Genomic DNA, 16,368 nt, shown 5'->3' with positions numbered 1-16,368 from the left:
TAGTAGAGGTCACAGATAGCATACAGTACCAGGTAGCAGCTCAGAAAGCCACTTTCCAAACTCTCGAATTTCCTTTCATATATAAAACTATGAAGTCAAACTAACTCATGAATTCAGTTCTTGCTACTCAACGCAAGCAATAAGAAAGCAGATAAGCCTGCAAAACAGCCTGGCCTGCTAGCAGGTAACTATCAAGCCAGTTTATTTTTGTACAAACATTGTATTCAAACAACTTTTCACCAGTAAATCTAGATTGATTCGATTTTTTTCCTTAACACCTCTCAACTACTACCAGAAATTGATGAAATAATGTGACTATTACAACATAATTAGGAAAAAGAAAAGGAGTACTTGTGGCACCTTAGAGACTAACAAATTTATTTGAGCATAAGCTATCGTGAGCTACAGCTCACTTCATCGGATGCATCGGATGAAGTGAGCTGTAGCTCACAAAAGCTTATGCTCAAATAAATTTGTTAGTCTCTAAGGTGCCACAAGTACTCCTTTTCTTTTTGCGAATACAGACTAACATGGCTGCTACTCTGAAACCTAACATAATTAGGGAAGCACTCTCTTTGTTCCAGTTGGGAATTTCTGCAGATTTCCCACAGTCAGTAATAAAAGGAGTTCAATATGTAATAACGTATCACCAACTAAGAGAAATGCAGCCCTTGCAGGATGGGGTTTCCTTAGCAAGAATATCAAAATACAGGGAGATGGTGTTTGAGAGGCATTGGGCAAAAAGAAGTATTTATCAAGCCACCTTTCAATTCTACCCTCCTCTTTAACAGTAATGATCCTTCTTTCACATCAGTTTTCTCTTGGAACGGATGCTGTCACAGTTGCAGGTGAGCTGCCTTTTAGACACCTTTGCAGTGCCTCTTGAGTGCACCCCTCAGATGACTGCCTTCACCTCCCTCAAGGTTGGAATGTCAGTTCAAGCACTCTTTGACTGGAGCTCTGGATTGCAGCCCCCATTTTCCAACCGTGTAAACAGGACAGGATCAACTGTATTTGGCATCTGCATGAAAATTTCTCTCCAAAAGCTTGTGACCTGCACCTGATTAAAGTGACTGAAAACAAAAGTATTGTTTATCTACCCAAAAGGTACATAAGCAGAGAAAAATATTAAAACAACAAAAGCCCCATATGTCTGGCTCTTACCAAAGACTTATCTTTACCTTGAAAGTTTGTGGTAAATTCCACTCAGACCAGGGTGCCTACTTCTGACCTGGGAGGGACAGACAGATCTGCTGCTGTTTTGCTCTCGCCCTATCAGCATCTCTCCCCCCAAAGCCGCTGCTGCCTGGTCCCCTATTCCTTTTTCTCCAGGCGGGTTTATGATCCTTTTCATCTTAGGGTCCCAGATGGAAAAACAAACTTGTTAACCTGGCTTTGAACTGGTCAAGTAGGCATTTCCTAATTAACGGTTCCCCATTGTTCTCATTAGGACCCTTGCTATTCTCTCTGGAGACATCTTATTTCTGCCATTGCTTCATTTTTCCAACTTCATAAAGGCAAGCAGAATAATATTAAGCAGGTAAACTGATGTACATATAATATTCATAAAAGTAATAGCTTTCTCCCTCAATCCCCATCAATGCCTATAGCAATATCCAGTCAGGAGCATCAGAAAGTTTTTCCTTTTCAAAACTTGCCCAACAAACAAGAGCTTTATAACAGAAAGCAACTTCTTCCTTGGTATTACTCCTCTCCAGATGGTGGGGGGCAGTGCAGGAGGAAGGCTAGAAGTAGAAAAGCTTTCTACAATTGTAGCTGGAGAGTCTTCCCTAAACTTGTAGCTAAGGTACCCAAATGAAGGACAACAGGCTTCCCCTTAGTTCCTTGCAGATATTATTGTTGCTCACAGGTTTCAGAGTAGCAGCCGTGTTAGTCTGTATTCGCAAAAAGAAAAGGAGTACTTGTGGCACCTTAGAGACTAACAAATTTATTAGAGCATAAGCTTTCGTGAGCTACAGCTCACTTCATCGGATGCATCCGATGAAGTGAGCTGTAGCTCACGAAAGCTTATGCTCTAATAAATTTGTTAGTCTCTAAGGTGCCACAAGTACTCCTTTTCTTATTGTTGCTCAGTTACACTATCCTTAACACAGATGAGAAGCAGCACATAAATTAAGTAGCAGCAAATGTCACGAACTAACACCATTTTCAATACATCCCTCAACTGGGGTGGTGTTTCCATTGGCATTTTGATTTGATGAAAAACATTTATAAGAACCACACTGCAGTTTGTTTGTAAAATAGGTACAGAAGGAAATGTGAATAACTGAATTTAGAGATGGAAAAGGCAGACTAGGCCATCTTATTCTCGCCCGCTGAGAACTTCTATAGACAGTCTTTGCCCTCTCTTTGCTGATTTGTGCTTGGACAGGCCCAGATTCTCCACTTATTCTCTCCTGCAGAAAGTCAAAATCTTGGGATAGTTATTTCAGAGGTGATCACCGTGAAAGTAAGCAAGTCACTGCAAACAGGCAGGTTGTTTATTAGTTAGAACAAGAGACTAAAAGTCAGGCAACCTGGGTTCTGGTTCCTGACCAAACTTTGGTTCCCTTTCCTAACGTGCTGCGAGATTTTGGGCCTCTCTGTGCCTAAATTACGCCATCTGTAAAAATGGGAATGATAACACTTAAAGCACTTTGCTTAAATTATTGAGATTCTTGACTGAAAATCACTGCAAGAGTGCACAGTAATGTTATTAGTATTCAATTCCAGTCCAGGATCCAAAGAGGATAGGCTGGGAAGAACCTAAAGCTCCTGATTCCCTCCTATTAAAGTCTCTCTCTGAACAATGCTTGTGTGTGTTCAATATATCAGTTTTAAACATGTTTGAGTGTACGTTTGTTTTAAACCTGCTGTCTATTAATTTCATTCAGTGGCCCCTAGTTCTTGTGTTATGAGGAGGAGTAAATAACACTTCCTTATTTACCTTCTCCACACCAGTCATGATTTTATAGACCTCAATCATGTCCCCCCTTAGTTGTCTCTTTTCCAAGCTGAAAAGTCTCAGTCTTATTAATCTCTCCTTATATGGAAACTGTTCCAGACCCCTAATCATTTTTGTTGCCCTTTTCTGAACCTCTTCCAAGTCCAATATATCCTTTCTGAGATGGGGCGACCACATCTGAACGCAGTATTCAAGATGTGGGCGTACCATGAATTTTTTTATATATATAATGATATTTTCTGTTTTAGGCCACTTCTAGATTACTCCAGATGGATAATGTTTTTATGAAAATATGCTTTCCCATGAGATTAGTTGATTAGTTTGAAATTACAGAGAAGTACCTACATAGACAGATTATTCATCCAAAGTACTATATGCAAACAAGGTGCAAACAATTGTGAGAAAAGCCATAACTCCACACTGAAGACAGCTTTTTGCTTAAGTATTCAGAATTAAGTCCACCACAACTCACCTACTTGATTTAGTCTGTTAACTACCTAGATTCCAAAGCCTGGGTCTCTTTATTGACCAATCATGCATCTTCCCTTTAAAAATACCTTATCTTATGGTTTTCAGTTAATACCTTTTTACTTTGGATTATTTATCCTCATACCTCCTTTAAAAATGGCGAAAATGAACAGTAGCTACTTAAATTTTATTCCATATTCTATAATCAATATGCTTAACACATTACAGACAAGATTAATGCTATAACTTGCTAAAAAGTAGTGGCAATTGTGGAGTATTGTTGTTGCCACAGCAAACTAATGAAAATGGCCAAAAATGTGAGTCAAAAGTGTAGAGAGACTAAATTCTTTGGACCATTTAAAATTATGCTACCAGATCAATAATAAAGATCCCAGGGCATCCTTGGTGTTGTCCAACTGAAGCCAATCAAGTTCCATCAGGGATGAGCCTAGCCCAATATCTTCTCCCTCGCCCAACAAAATCTTCATCCACATTAATAAAATATAGATTTTTAAACAGCTACAATATTTTAAATGTTTTACTTTTCTCTCTTTATGCCACCTCAAGGTTGTATTTTTCTTCTGACAATGCAAACAGATTACTGTAAGCCCTTCAGAACAGGTACTATCCTCTTTGTTTCAGAGTAGCAGCCGTGGTAGTCTGTATTCGCAAAAAGAAAAGGAGTACTTGTGGCACCTTAGAGACTAACAAATTTATTAGAGCATAAGCTTTCGTGAGCTACAGCTCACTTCATCCGATGCATCCGATGAAGTGAGCTGTAGCTCACGAAAGCTTATGCTCAAATAAATATCTTCTTTGTGCATGTCCCAGTACCGAGAATGTCATGGGCAGAACTGGAAAAGAAATATCCAGTCGTGAGAAAGATCATTTTGGTTTACAGCAAGTTTCACTTTCTGGTTCTCCTGCACTAGGCGGCGCTGCTTGGGTTGCAGACAATGCAGTGGGGTGTTTGTTGAAACAAAAAGCAAAAAAATAGGTTAGACCTCAGTCCTGCGATGGGGCTCTGCATGGGCACAGGCTTCCACCTACATGATGCTTTTGGAGGATCAGGCATAAGGGTGAGACATTCACACAGCACTTATTTATGGAAATGTTTCTAACGGTCTTAGGTTTTGTAAAAGATTTTTGTATTACAACTTATTTTTTAATCTAAATTTGTGGCAATCTCTGACTGGACACATCCCTTTTAAAAAACACAAAAATAATGTTTGAACAAATTCCAAGATGGCTCCCTAGTCAAAATGTAATATTTTAACCACATTTTCTTATTACTACAATGTATGACTCTGTCCAACTTTTCCTTACAGTTCAATTGAATTTAAAGGTTTTGGTTTAGTACTAAAGATCTTTGTATTTTCAGAGTTATTTATGTTTTAGGCAACAGTACAAAGCTCATATCACGATAATGGGTTTTTGTGTTTTTTGCCCATATTAACTGCCTCCTTCCACCGAAACATTTCATATATCTGCAGTTGGACCCCCCTAGCCACATCATCCTCCAGCTGAAATGGATATGTTTAGTGACTGCACAGCCACAGGAGATGAATGGTGCACAAACCTACAAACTATTTTCCAAACATTAACTTAAACCTGACCTGATTGAGTCTAAAGCCTGCACCAATATCACTGGTGTGCTCTGGATTAAAGTTTAGTGGCTGGAAAAAACACCAAGCACCTGGAATAATAGTCTCTGCAAAACACTTCGGGAGAAGGGGAAGCTGTGAGGAATCTGGTTACCAAAAATAAATAAATAAACAAACAAACAAACAAATAAATCATTGGTCTGCTTGTTCTAAAGAAGGAGTCTTTCTTCATTACTGTATTCACTGTATTTCAATCCCATATAGTCATGTGAAAAGAACACATTTCTTGAACAAAAACACAGTTATGCAATCTTTGCCCTGAATTAAATTAAAAGCTTTCTCCAGAAAGAAGTATAAGAAAATGTCTGACTGTCTCTCACTCCCAGGCTCATGATTAAAGCTGCAGACTCAGGACTCCTGGGTTCTTTCTCTAGCTCTGACATCAACCTACTTCCTGGATAGTAGGTAAATGAGGAGAGCTGCTGGTCAAAGAATCATGATAAATTGTATTTATCACATGTTCATCACCTCCACAGGAGGTATAAACCTACATTACATCAACAGGAATACACAGACATCTGCAAATTAAACCTAAAACCCACCAACAAAACGCGTAAGTCAAAATATCAGAACCATAAAATGTGAAATTGGAACGTTTATTACAGCAGTGTGACCCTTTTGCAACCAAGCCTCCAAACCAGGAGAAACTCTGCCAGTTCCAGGTTCAAACAGAGAAATTAAACCTAATGGTTTCATTTCCTTCTCTCATTCCTGTCTCTGTGCATTGTTCATGCTGTCCTTTATGCATAGAATGATCTCAGGATGCCAACCCACAAACTTCCCTTAACTGAAATCACTCCTAAAAATTCACTTTTGCAAAAACTATAAAAAGTGATTTTATGATAAGTTAGGGGAGGAGCACATTAAAAAAATCCAACTCACTACCTCTAGATTTCCTAGTGCATCTTGACTTTTATGTGCCAGTGTTCTACACTGTAATCTTTTCAGAACAGGCACTTCTTTATTTTTGTACATTCTAAAGCACAATCACATTGCCAAGGCTAAAGAAATAAATTTTTAAAAAGAAACTTTTTTTTTTTTTTTTTTTTTTTTTTTTTAAGACTCCCAATCTTTTATAGACACCTTAAAGCAAAAACTTATCCCTGGATGGGCACAACATTTTCAAAAGACCAACTGGCAGCTTTATAACAAAACCTGGGACAGCAGGTCAAACGAACCCTTCTCTTGTGCACAGGTATGACGTGCACAGGGTTTCACAAACTCACTGGTTTCCTTTTGAGTTTTGCCTTTGCTGCGCTAGGTAAAAACAAAGTCTCAAATCGAAAGCCGAAGTTCATGGGGCGCAGGCATGACCTGCAACTGATGTGTGCTTAAGTCCTACCTATTAACTGTTTTTTTAGGGTACATCAGGGAAGACAACAGCAACTGAACATGTGAATATGTACGAGTCAACCTATTGCTCTATATGTGACAGAAAGACAGACAGGGCACTCCGAACATAGAGCGCAGTGGCTTCTCGGCTCTCTTAAAAATCACTGAGAGATTAATGCTGGCAGCAGGCAGCTCAGCACAATATGTCAACAGCAATTATTTTCTCAATATTTCTACAGATTACCTAATACACTAGCATGATTTTTCAATGCCATTCATTTTGCCACACACTTTTACCAAGTAATTTGTTTGCTTTCACTTGGTCACTTTCCACTACCACCAAGTGCTGAGGACAATTGGGCATATAATGAATTGGAGAAACTGAAGGAATTCTTGGGGGAGGTATACATTATTATAATATGAAACCTCACCACATGCATTTAAGAGAATCAAATATCAATAACATCATCACAACTAATAGTTGAACTTTGATGGAAACAAAGGTCTAGAGAAAGTACTATTTACAAAAAGCAGAAATTAAAATGCCAAAAACAACAGTCAAGCATTTTTAATAAGCCCTTAAGATATTATGGGGCTAAGACATACCCAAACCCTGCACAGGAGCACAAGAGGAAAGGGAGGAGAAGGCAGCACAAGAGTCTCCCCCACACAATGTCCTTGTACAGGAGTTGGTCATAAGGATCAGCAAAGTGTGCTGGGCAGTGTCCTCCTCTGGCCCCCTTTACTGGCAAGATGATTCTAGTACCAGAGACACAGCTCACACTGCTTTGTCTCTATGCATGGTCACATTTGTGAAAAGCAGGATTTAGACATATATAAAACAGGGACCATTCACCAGCTATTGCGTTGGTCATAAATCCCTTGAGAAGCAAAGTGTCTGCTCCCTGATATTATCCCTTATGGACCATAGGTATTTGACAAGTGGCAGGGCCACAGCCTCATACCTCTATAACAACAAGCAACTCTAGTTGGGCAGTAAAGGACTGCATGTTGCATCCCTGGAAAGGGTGACAGAGTTGCCAATTGGGGCATGCTTCTCTAGGAGCAATGCTGGTGGATTGGGACTTGCACTGTAAAATGGCGCACTCCCACTCTGTCTCTCTCTCTCACACACACACACACACACACACACACCCCCTTTAAAAGCTGCAGTATGACCAGGAGCAATGCTGGTGGATTGGGACTTGCACTGTAAAATGGCGCACCCCCCCCACCCCCCTTTAAAAGGTCATACTGCAGCTTGAGTATCAGAACTTCTAGAGATTTCACCATGCAAATTCTGAGCAGTATTCTTACTTATTATTTAAATAGGAATAATATATAGCCATTCCTTTAAATGGCTGAAAATGTTAAGAAAACCACATACGGTAAGACTGAGAGAAAACTGAATTAGAAGAGGATATATAACCAGCAACAGTGATTTATAAAAGGGTATGAAAATGTCACTTATATTAGATATGCAAACTTTAAAAGCCTCAGAGTCCTAGCATGATACCAGATAATGAAAGAAGCACTGGACCTCTCAACCACAATACGCTTTCTATTTTTCAGTCAGACTCAAGCATTTCACTTGCTACTAACAAGACACATGTTTCTTTGTTCTTCTGTTTCAGTATCAAGGCTATGCATAAAAATCTAGTGAAATACTTCTTCATTTAAAAACATGTTTATCCATGCATATATGTATGTATGAACGCAATACAGTACGTACTTAATAACCAAACTGAAGTTCTGACCAGTCCTATGTAGTTCTACTCTGAAAAGTGACTGTAAAAATATGAGTACTTGTGGCACCTTAGAGACTAACAAATTTATTTGAGCATAAGCTTTTGTGAGCTACAGCTCACTTCATCGGATGAAGTGAGCTGTAGCTCACGAAAGCTTATGCTCAAATAAATTTGTTAGTCTCTAAGGTGCCACAAGTACTCATTTTCTTTTTGCGAATACAGACTAACACGGCTGCTACTCTGAAACCTGTAAAAAAAAATGCAATTCCAAGTTTGTCATCTCTCTCCAACTCCATATCAGATGTGCTCTGTTCATAAGCAAGTTACTATTGTCATAACTACCCCCCACCCCCACAAATGCAACCAGGTATGTGAGAATCAAGTTGATCTCTCTCTCGCACCATCACCAATAATATGGATTTTACAGATCAAATTATGACTGAAGGTAACAATTGTGCAACTCCTTTGCCTTCAATGAGGTTTCGTAGAAGAGACCAACTGGAAGTTAGTAAATAAATCCAAGACTGTACGAGGAAGAGAGCCCATCCATTTCACTCTCTTAGCCATACTGGCTCTGCAGGCATATAAACTGGTAACAGTTCATTTTCGTCACTCAGAGCAGCAGACGGGACACCAAATCCACACAAAGGTTGAAATCCTGTGCTGGGCCTCCAAGAGGCTCTGGGGGAGAGAAAAGGTGGCTTTCATTTAAGCAACTTTTGCACCCTCAGAATTCCGCACTGCTTCAGGAGCCAGCGCAACCATCAATTTACAACAGCCTCGTCAGGGCAGCCTCTGTTTTGCTCTGCAGCCTGGAGCAGTTCAGAATCCCCCCTAGCACCTGGGGGCATGATCCTGCCCCTAGCATGCCCTGTACCCTGAGTTTTAAGTGTGGCTAGAGTACTGAGTGTCTGTGCCAGGATGAGGGTGGGAATTCTCCCCTAGCCCTTTTGAGGGCTATTTATGGTCCCTATATGCTGCTGCGATGGCTCCCATCCTAGGGTGACCAGATGTCCTGATAGTAGGAGCTTTGTCTTATATAGGCAACTATGCGTGCACCCCCCAGCTGAGAAAATAGTGCTCCGATTTGTCACACTTGCTATCTGGTCACCCTCTACACAGGAGCAGAACCTGTCCCAAGGAGCACATTCAAATAAAATGATTTTACATAGTCTGTTTTCACAGTAGACCCACACTTGGAAATGAAGAGGCCCCTGAGGATTTGAAAGAGACAAATGTAATGTCCTGTTTAAATAATCTTTTAATGGATTTGGGTATTTGCCTTCCCTTGAGTAGCCTTACACTCTTAGGGTTCAATCCTCCAGTAACAATGTCTTCTACGAGGCGCTTTGTTTGAGTAAAAAATGATAGAACGGAATCCATAGTTTAAGTAGTTCTCTCTCACTGCTTACATTGCACAAGCTTGGCATAAGTGACATAATGCACATATACAACAGAGCTACTGTCCCAGACTCTGCTACACTGACATTGGCTGGCTGCAGAGATGGAAATTAATGGTCACAACATGTACCTATTTCTTGAATTTCGATTATGAGCAGATTCTGTGAAGCATGATTGCATTCTAGACACCTCAGTGCTCATGAACATTTCTGTTTCATTTGAATCACACATGGTGTGTTCGAGAGACTGGGCAGTAAGTCACAGCTCTCAGGGTTATTTCATCTTTAATTAGCACAAGGAAATTCCGTGCAAGTTTCCCCCACAATTACCTCGTCCAGAGATGATGGTTCCCATTCTAACTGTAAATGGGGTCCCAGGTACGCATACATATAATGCACATATATAACAGTTCACACAGCTATTTATGGGCATGAGGACTAAGACACTGCTACTGTGGAAACCATAGCTCTGAATTTCCTGGCTCTTAGGTTTTAAATTCTCAGCCTCAATGTGCATTTACATTGCTTTTTACCTTGAATTAAAACTTCTGTGCCTTACAGAAAAGGATACGTCCGAAACATCCAGCCTCCACAAATATGAACCGAATCATTGTTTATATTCTTTTATACAACATTGTGCATTTAAAGGCTCTCCAAGCAGTTAACATATGATGAGCCAGATCATACCGTGGGTTGAGTGGGAATGAGAATGGGGAAAAGACGACACGGGGGGGAGGGGTGTCTCTTCCACTCAGCAGCACTTAAAGATCTTCACCTTTTGAACCATAGGTAGGGGGGCTGGTTCTTGCCTGCACAGTGCAGCATAGCTCCAAGAAGGTATGGGCCACGCTCCCTGATCAAGAGAGAGCTTTCCAGGCAGCTTATGCAGCCTTTTACAAAGGAGCAGCAAGGCGTAGCTGGCTACGAGGGCCCCCCCCTTCACTGTGGCCCCCCCCTCACTGGCACGATGATTCTAGTACTAGAAGCACAGATGGCATTGCTTTGCTCCCCTGCACAGTCACTACTGCTAAAGGCACATTTAGATCTGTGTTTAATAGGAATCCATTCAACAGCTACTGAAATGCAACCAATTCTAGGGTGCAAATATAGCTGCTGTTTGACAGCACACAACTCTCTGCAGTACTTTAGAACAGGAGGGGAGGAAAATGCCATATCCAGTTAAAACTGAGGAGGGGAATTAGGCAGGTACAGTGGAACTGGCCTGTCTGATATTTTTACAGAGACAAGGTGGTGAGGTGAAAGAGACAAGATTTCGAGCACACACAGCTCTTCTTCAGGTCAGCTCCATGATAAATTTTCCAAAGTCTAGGCATAACTATGGAGGAACAAAAGCTCAAATACATTTAAATACGTAGGGCAAATTCATGCTGGATGGAACTCCAGTGACTTCGGTGGAGCTTAACTAGAGATGCATTTGGCTCATTTCAATTTATGCTGATCTATAATTTTAGATGTAGAAAGTCTCTACAAAAAATTTTTAAAATAAAGTAACTGTGGTCCTGTGACAACACATCTCAGCATCAACTGAAAGAAAAACTGTGCCACTGCATAAAAACAAAGTTTGCTCTTGGAGCTGGTTTCATCAGCAGTTTTTAGGTGTCCTCAGGACAACTGCATATTGTGTAATCTCCATTTGTGTCACAAAACCCTTTACTAAAACTCACAGCAAGTAAAGTACAGAGCAGAGCAATAGCCTCTTCTTCATTATTCCAGAATCGTCCTATTTTCATCATCATCTTAGGCATTTATAAGGCATCCATCACTCTGGTATCTAGGTGCTTAGGCAATTTACAAGGACAGTTTGTAGGCTGTTGATCACCAACATAAAAGTATTTCCTAATAAGTGAAGTGCTAATCAGATGACATTCTTATCATAAAAAAAGCTGCCCTTAAAAAAAAAAAAAAAAAAGCTTAAAGTCTTCTACGCTGGAACACAAAAGGTACCATCAATATAAAACAAAGTGACTTGTTCTGATCCTACCGTCCTCCCCAATATGCACATGCAGGGCCTCTTCCTGTAGCAGGCCCCAAGCAAAAACAAGACCTGGCTCAAACGGGATGTCAAAATGTCAAACGTTACATATTTAACTCTTGCGCTTCTGAAATCCCACACACACAAAGTTGGGGTTTTTTTGGTTTTTTTGGAAAGAGCTTGATATGATTACACCTTCCTCACTGTCGCTCAGTTAGGCAGGACAAAAGACTTTGCTTGGTGTTACCTATGGAATCTTGCTAAAATAAAATTTTAACTAAACTCTATTTCACTTCCCCAGTTTTCATTCCCGTACTCAAGACTACTTTGAATGAGCTCTACAGGTTCTCTCAAATTCTTGCATGTGCTTTTCGTAAAAGGATCCCTTCCTCCCCCGCCTTTTCCCCAGCCCACATTTCATCTCCACTTTAGGCTCTGCTTCTTAGCTGCTTTCTTTCAGCCAAGGGAAGCTTAACAGGACTTTCTTTGGAGTCCATAATCACTATCCTGAGATTAGCCACGGGTAGGTGTTGCTGACAGAAGAATGGCATTCCCTTTCTCAGAGCCAAACACACTGCCAAGCTCAAAGAGTCAGGCCAGATCCTGGAATCAAACTCGGGTGTCTTGCAGAGCGGTTAATGCGGGACCAGCCTCACTCTCTCCATTTTAACCTCTGCAATTGCAACTCTGGGTTTCCTGCCTTTATGCAGGGTACATGGTGCTTTCCCTAGAGAACAAGAGTGACTGCATAACAGCAATTCTGAGGTAGAGCCAAACCCTGTTCCCACTGACAAAACTCCCATTCATTCTGGCGGAAGCACGATTGGGCCCATGAAAAACTGCTGCCACCTTAAACAAAAACTTCCCTGCTACCTTTTTGGGGGGGTATTATTATTACAAATATTGAGACGTCACAGTCCACGTGTGTACAGATAGAGCGTGCACTCAGACTGTATATCAATACACATTAGGACACTTTAAAAGTGAATTATGAAGGAAAGAGGTTCCAAGTATCTGCCCTTTATTGCTTCTTTAAGACAGAAAGATGGCCACTACAGGCCCCTCCCCACCCAAATATTAATTTTGGCTCTGCTCTTCCCTCTCGCACATTAGAAATATTAGGTCCTGGCTTTCCTGTTTGCTGAAGGATTCTTTGAAGGACTGGAGCTGAACAGAAACATCACAATAGGCTGATGCCTGAGCAGCAGCTTTCCCAGCCCAAGACTCAATACTCCTTTCTGACTCACTTGAAGTTTGGAAAGCTACAACTCAAATTTCAGCCTCCGGTGGAGTCGCTATTCAACTCCAGTCCTTCAAAGGATCCTTCAGCAAAAGGGAGGGTAGCAAGGACCTAGTTTGTGGAAAACTGGGAGGGGGGTGGTCACTGTGGGGAGAGAAGCAAAAAAGCACCCAGCTCACACATCATAAAGGAGCAGTGAAAGGCACATACATTTTTAAATACACTGGAATAGTTGTAGGGTGATTTTGTAAATAATAGCAGGTTTTGAACAAACAGCTCTAAGAAGAAAAAAAATAGAATACCTCTGTGTAAGGAGTCTACAACAGCAGGGAGTATAGGTTTTGAGATATTGTTAACAACTTTTTGACTTTTAAAATAGGCTTTTAGAACATATTCCGTTTTGTGCAACAGAATTGTGAAGACAAACTTCTGACACTGGTAACTTGTTAAGGGAAGACTAAGATTAACCACAGGCTTCAACTTCTGCACACTGTTGTCCCATATTACAATCTGTTAATACAATATACTGGGAACTCCTTTGAGGCCAGTAAGGGACATTAACATTGCAGTTGTAGAAAGTCCTTGATCCCAAACTATCACACTGGCATTCATCCAATTTTTAAAATGTGCTGAAATGCTTGTTGTTAAAAGAAAGCAGATTCAAGCCCATAATGCCCAACAGATCATGCAGAGTTTCCATCTGTGAATAAGCAAGTCACAAAACGTGGGTTTTTCAAAAATATCCTCTCTCAATCCTGCAGGTACAGTCTTCTGGTTTAAAACCCACTTCCCAACCAAGACTGGGGCCCCAAAGTAAACATGTATCAGAGAGTTTTCTCCTCTGCAGTCCTGTTACCAGAGGGGTGGAGACTGTGTCAGCCTATAAAAAGAATGGGGGCACACCAAGTGGTTAAGCTGCTTCTAAAGCTGGACTGGCACATCCAAGTTCAAAAAGATTTGAACATGTACTTACTTACAAAACACACACCAAATATCGGTCATCATTTAGGCATAAAAAATAGATCTCAGGAGAATGTTCCTATTAGCCTTATTTAACATTTTAAAATGTGTGATCTGATGATTGTAGTGCCTTTCATCCAAACAATCACAAAGCACTTTGCAAACCACAGATGCACAAGAATGCTGCACCTGCTGCTGAAATGCAGCTACGTCTAGGGTGGAAATGAAGCAACTGTTTACCGGAGCATGGAAGCATTTTCTGCAGTTTAATTACAGAAATGTTTTATAAATAAACAATTATCTTTTACACAGTGTTCATTTATTAGACAGCACCAATCTAGAACATTAGATGTCTCCCTGAATGTGATTTTTTCTTGTACTCAAATTATAATAATTTCATCTGCTTGAGATCCTGTTATAAACAGTACTGAATAGAAGAGTCAGGCATTTGTGAAGATATATGTTTTGACTGTCAGTGACATGTTATACTGGGACCCAAATGTACATTACAGTATGTTACTCACATTTGTTTCAATTGAAATACCAAATAAAACACCCACTGCAATGCACTCTCTGTCTGCTGGCAGCATTCCATATAGTTAAGTTCCTGATGTCCTTCATCCCCAAATGCTCCATTAGAGGCAGCAGGCTGTGCTCTATTGTTGGAAGACTCAGTGGAACACATCCCCAGTAGGTCAGTTACCTCTCGTCTAAATCGCTTAAGGAAAGAGTATGTTAGAACCCAACAACTGTTTCCTGTTCGCACCTGATGGAACAAACAATGTCACAACTACCAAAGTATATGTATTTTTTAAAAGGGACATCAGAGCTGGCAAGCAGTATTGGACTGACAGCTCTGGTGACTCAAGAATCTGATGATCCACAGGACAGTACATGCATGAGCAGTGGTAATGCAAATTTCCACACAGTCTCACCAATAAGCTTCAACCTTAAGCTGGAAGGAGCACCTCCAAGGGGGAATTCAGTTTCTATCGACTATTCAATCCTAGAGCTCCCTACATGAAACTAGCAATTACAGGGGTTGTTCTTGAAATAGGGATGCCTGTTAACCAGGAACTGGACTAAGACCATCAGCTCATGTCACATCTACCCCATTACCAACTTCCTGAGTCAAACCTGGCTAAAACCACCCTGGCTCAAAAAAACCACAGCCGTTTCTAAAGACCACTTTTTGAACAGAGTACATGCTCTACCTTGTTCTAGTCACATAGACAGTCATGTAGCTTATCTGAATTCTCTCTCTCTCTCTTACCTCATCCATTTTTTCTGATGTTGGCGTCTGGTCACCAGGCAGCATTTCTTTAGTCTCAGAAGTATCAGCTTTGGACGTCCTACTCAGCTGATCAATAGGAGTCATACTGGCCTCTGACATTCCTCTTGAATTCTGACTCAGAGTAGCTGTCCCAGGGATTGGCTCGTCGTCATCAGAATCTGGTAATGGTGTCGGACTAATGTCCTCCAAGCCAGTGCTGGAGGGACGCGAGGATGGGGTTTGACCTCTATAACTGGGCTGAGAGTTAGAGCCATACAATGGGATAGGAGAAAGCTGGGAGGAGGAGGAAGAGATAGGGCTACCTTCCATTCGGATCTCATTGTCCGAATCATGTTCATTGAGAAAAGGTAACTTTGTTCTCTGCTCTTTCAAGAGCATCTCAATCCTTGAGTCTAAACTGTTATGCTGCATTTCAGACTCCATGGTCGGGGTGCCAGGCGTCTCACTCCTTTCTGGAGTCTGAGAGAAGGATGCTGTACTTTGTTCGGTAAGACAGTTTGACTGTGGCAGGGATGGGAGTTCCTCCTGTTTTTCTTTCACAGGAACAAAATCAATATTAGTAGCAGCACTACCTTCTATTAAGATCTCAGCTGGAGGTGGTGCAGGTCTCCGGTACTCAGTGTCTCTGGAAGTTTGGGGATACTGCTGTTCATCAGATGGGGGAAATACAGCTGGTGCTTGGTATGGAGAGAAGGCAGATTTATAACTTGAAGAACCCGAGTGGCTCAAGGGAGGAGTGTGAGAAAATTGTACTGGCTCTTGCTGATGAGACTTGAACGTGCTAAACTGATGTTCTGACCCTCTATAAACACCTGCTGAGTTATGGACATAGTGATGTCCTGGTCGTCTATTGTAGGCATCTGTAAATTTTGTTTCATGTCTCCTGGGTTTATACCCAGAGTCCTGTCCGTAATGGTAAGCTGGTGTCGTTTGACGACTGGAATAGGTTGAATCTTGGGAAAACGGAGTCCCCAGTCGTGGGGTGAGCGGGGTTCCTTGGGATTGTGGGGTATACTGGCTATACGAATTTGGGGTATCTTGCCGACAGCTGGAATAGGCTGTATCATGGGAAAACGGGGTGCTACTGTTTGGGGTAATGGATGATCCCGCAGAAGAAAGGTTACTGTCTTTCAGACGTTTTACAGAATCAGTCAACTATAAAAAATAAAATAAAAGTAAATAATATATATATATAGATATAGATATATACACACACATTCAAAAACTATTTGTCTGTTTTTCTGAGAAGCTGAACACCAAGACTTCCCATTGAGTTCCATGGCAGTAGTGGGTGCTTGTAGCTC

At 41.0% G+C, this 16,368-nt stretch overlaps 1 protein-coding gene across 1 annotated transcript in view; it reads right to left on the bottom strand.

The window, feature by feature from the left end:
- The window catches only part of SETD1B (SET domain containing 1B, histone lysine methyltransferase), a 70,231-nt gene that overhangs the window by 44,156 nt on the left and 9,707 nt on the right, over window positions 1-16,368 (bottom strand). The window contains exon 6 of the mRNA XM_038372734.2: window positions 15,044-16,219. Coding sequence (XP_038228662.1) covers window positions 15,044-16,219 — 1,176 coding nt within the window. The remainder of the gene's footprint in view (window positions 1-15,043; window positions 16,220-16,368) is intronic.

Source organism: Dermochelys coriacea, chromosome 15, assembly GCF_009764565.3.
Source record: "Dermochelys coriacea isolate rDerCor1 chromosome 15, rDerCor1.pri.v4, whole genome shotgun sequence".
NCBI classification, from domain to species: domain Eukaryota; kingdom Metazoa; phylum Chordata; order Testudines; family Dermochelyidae; genus Dermochelys; species Dermochelys coriacea.
This window is presented reverse-complemented; position numbering and strand designations above follow the sequence as displayed.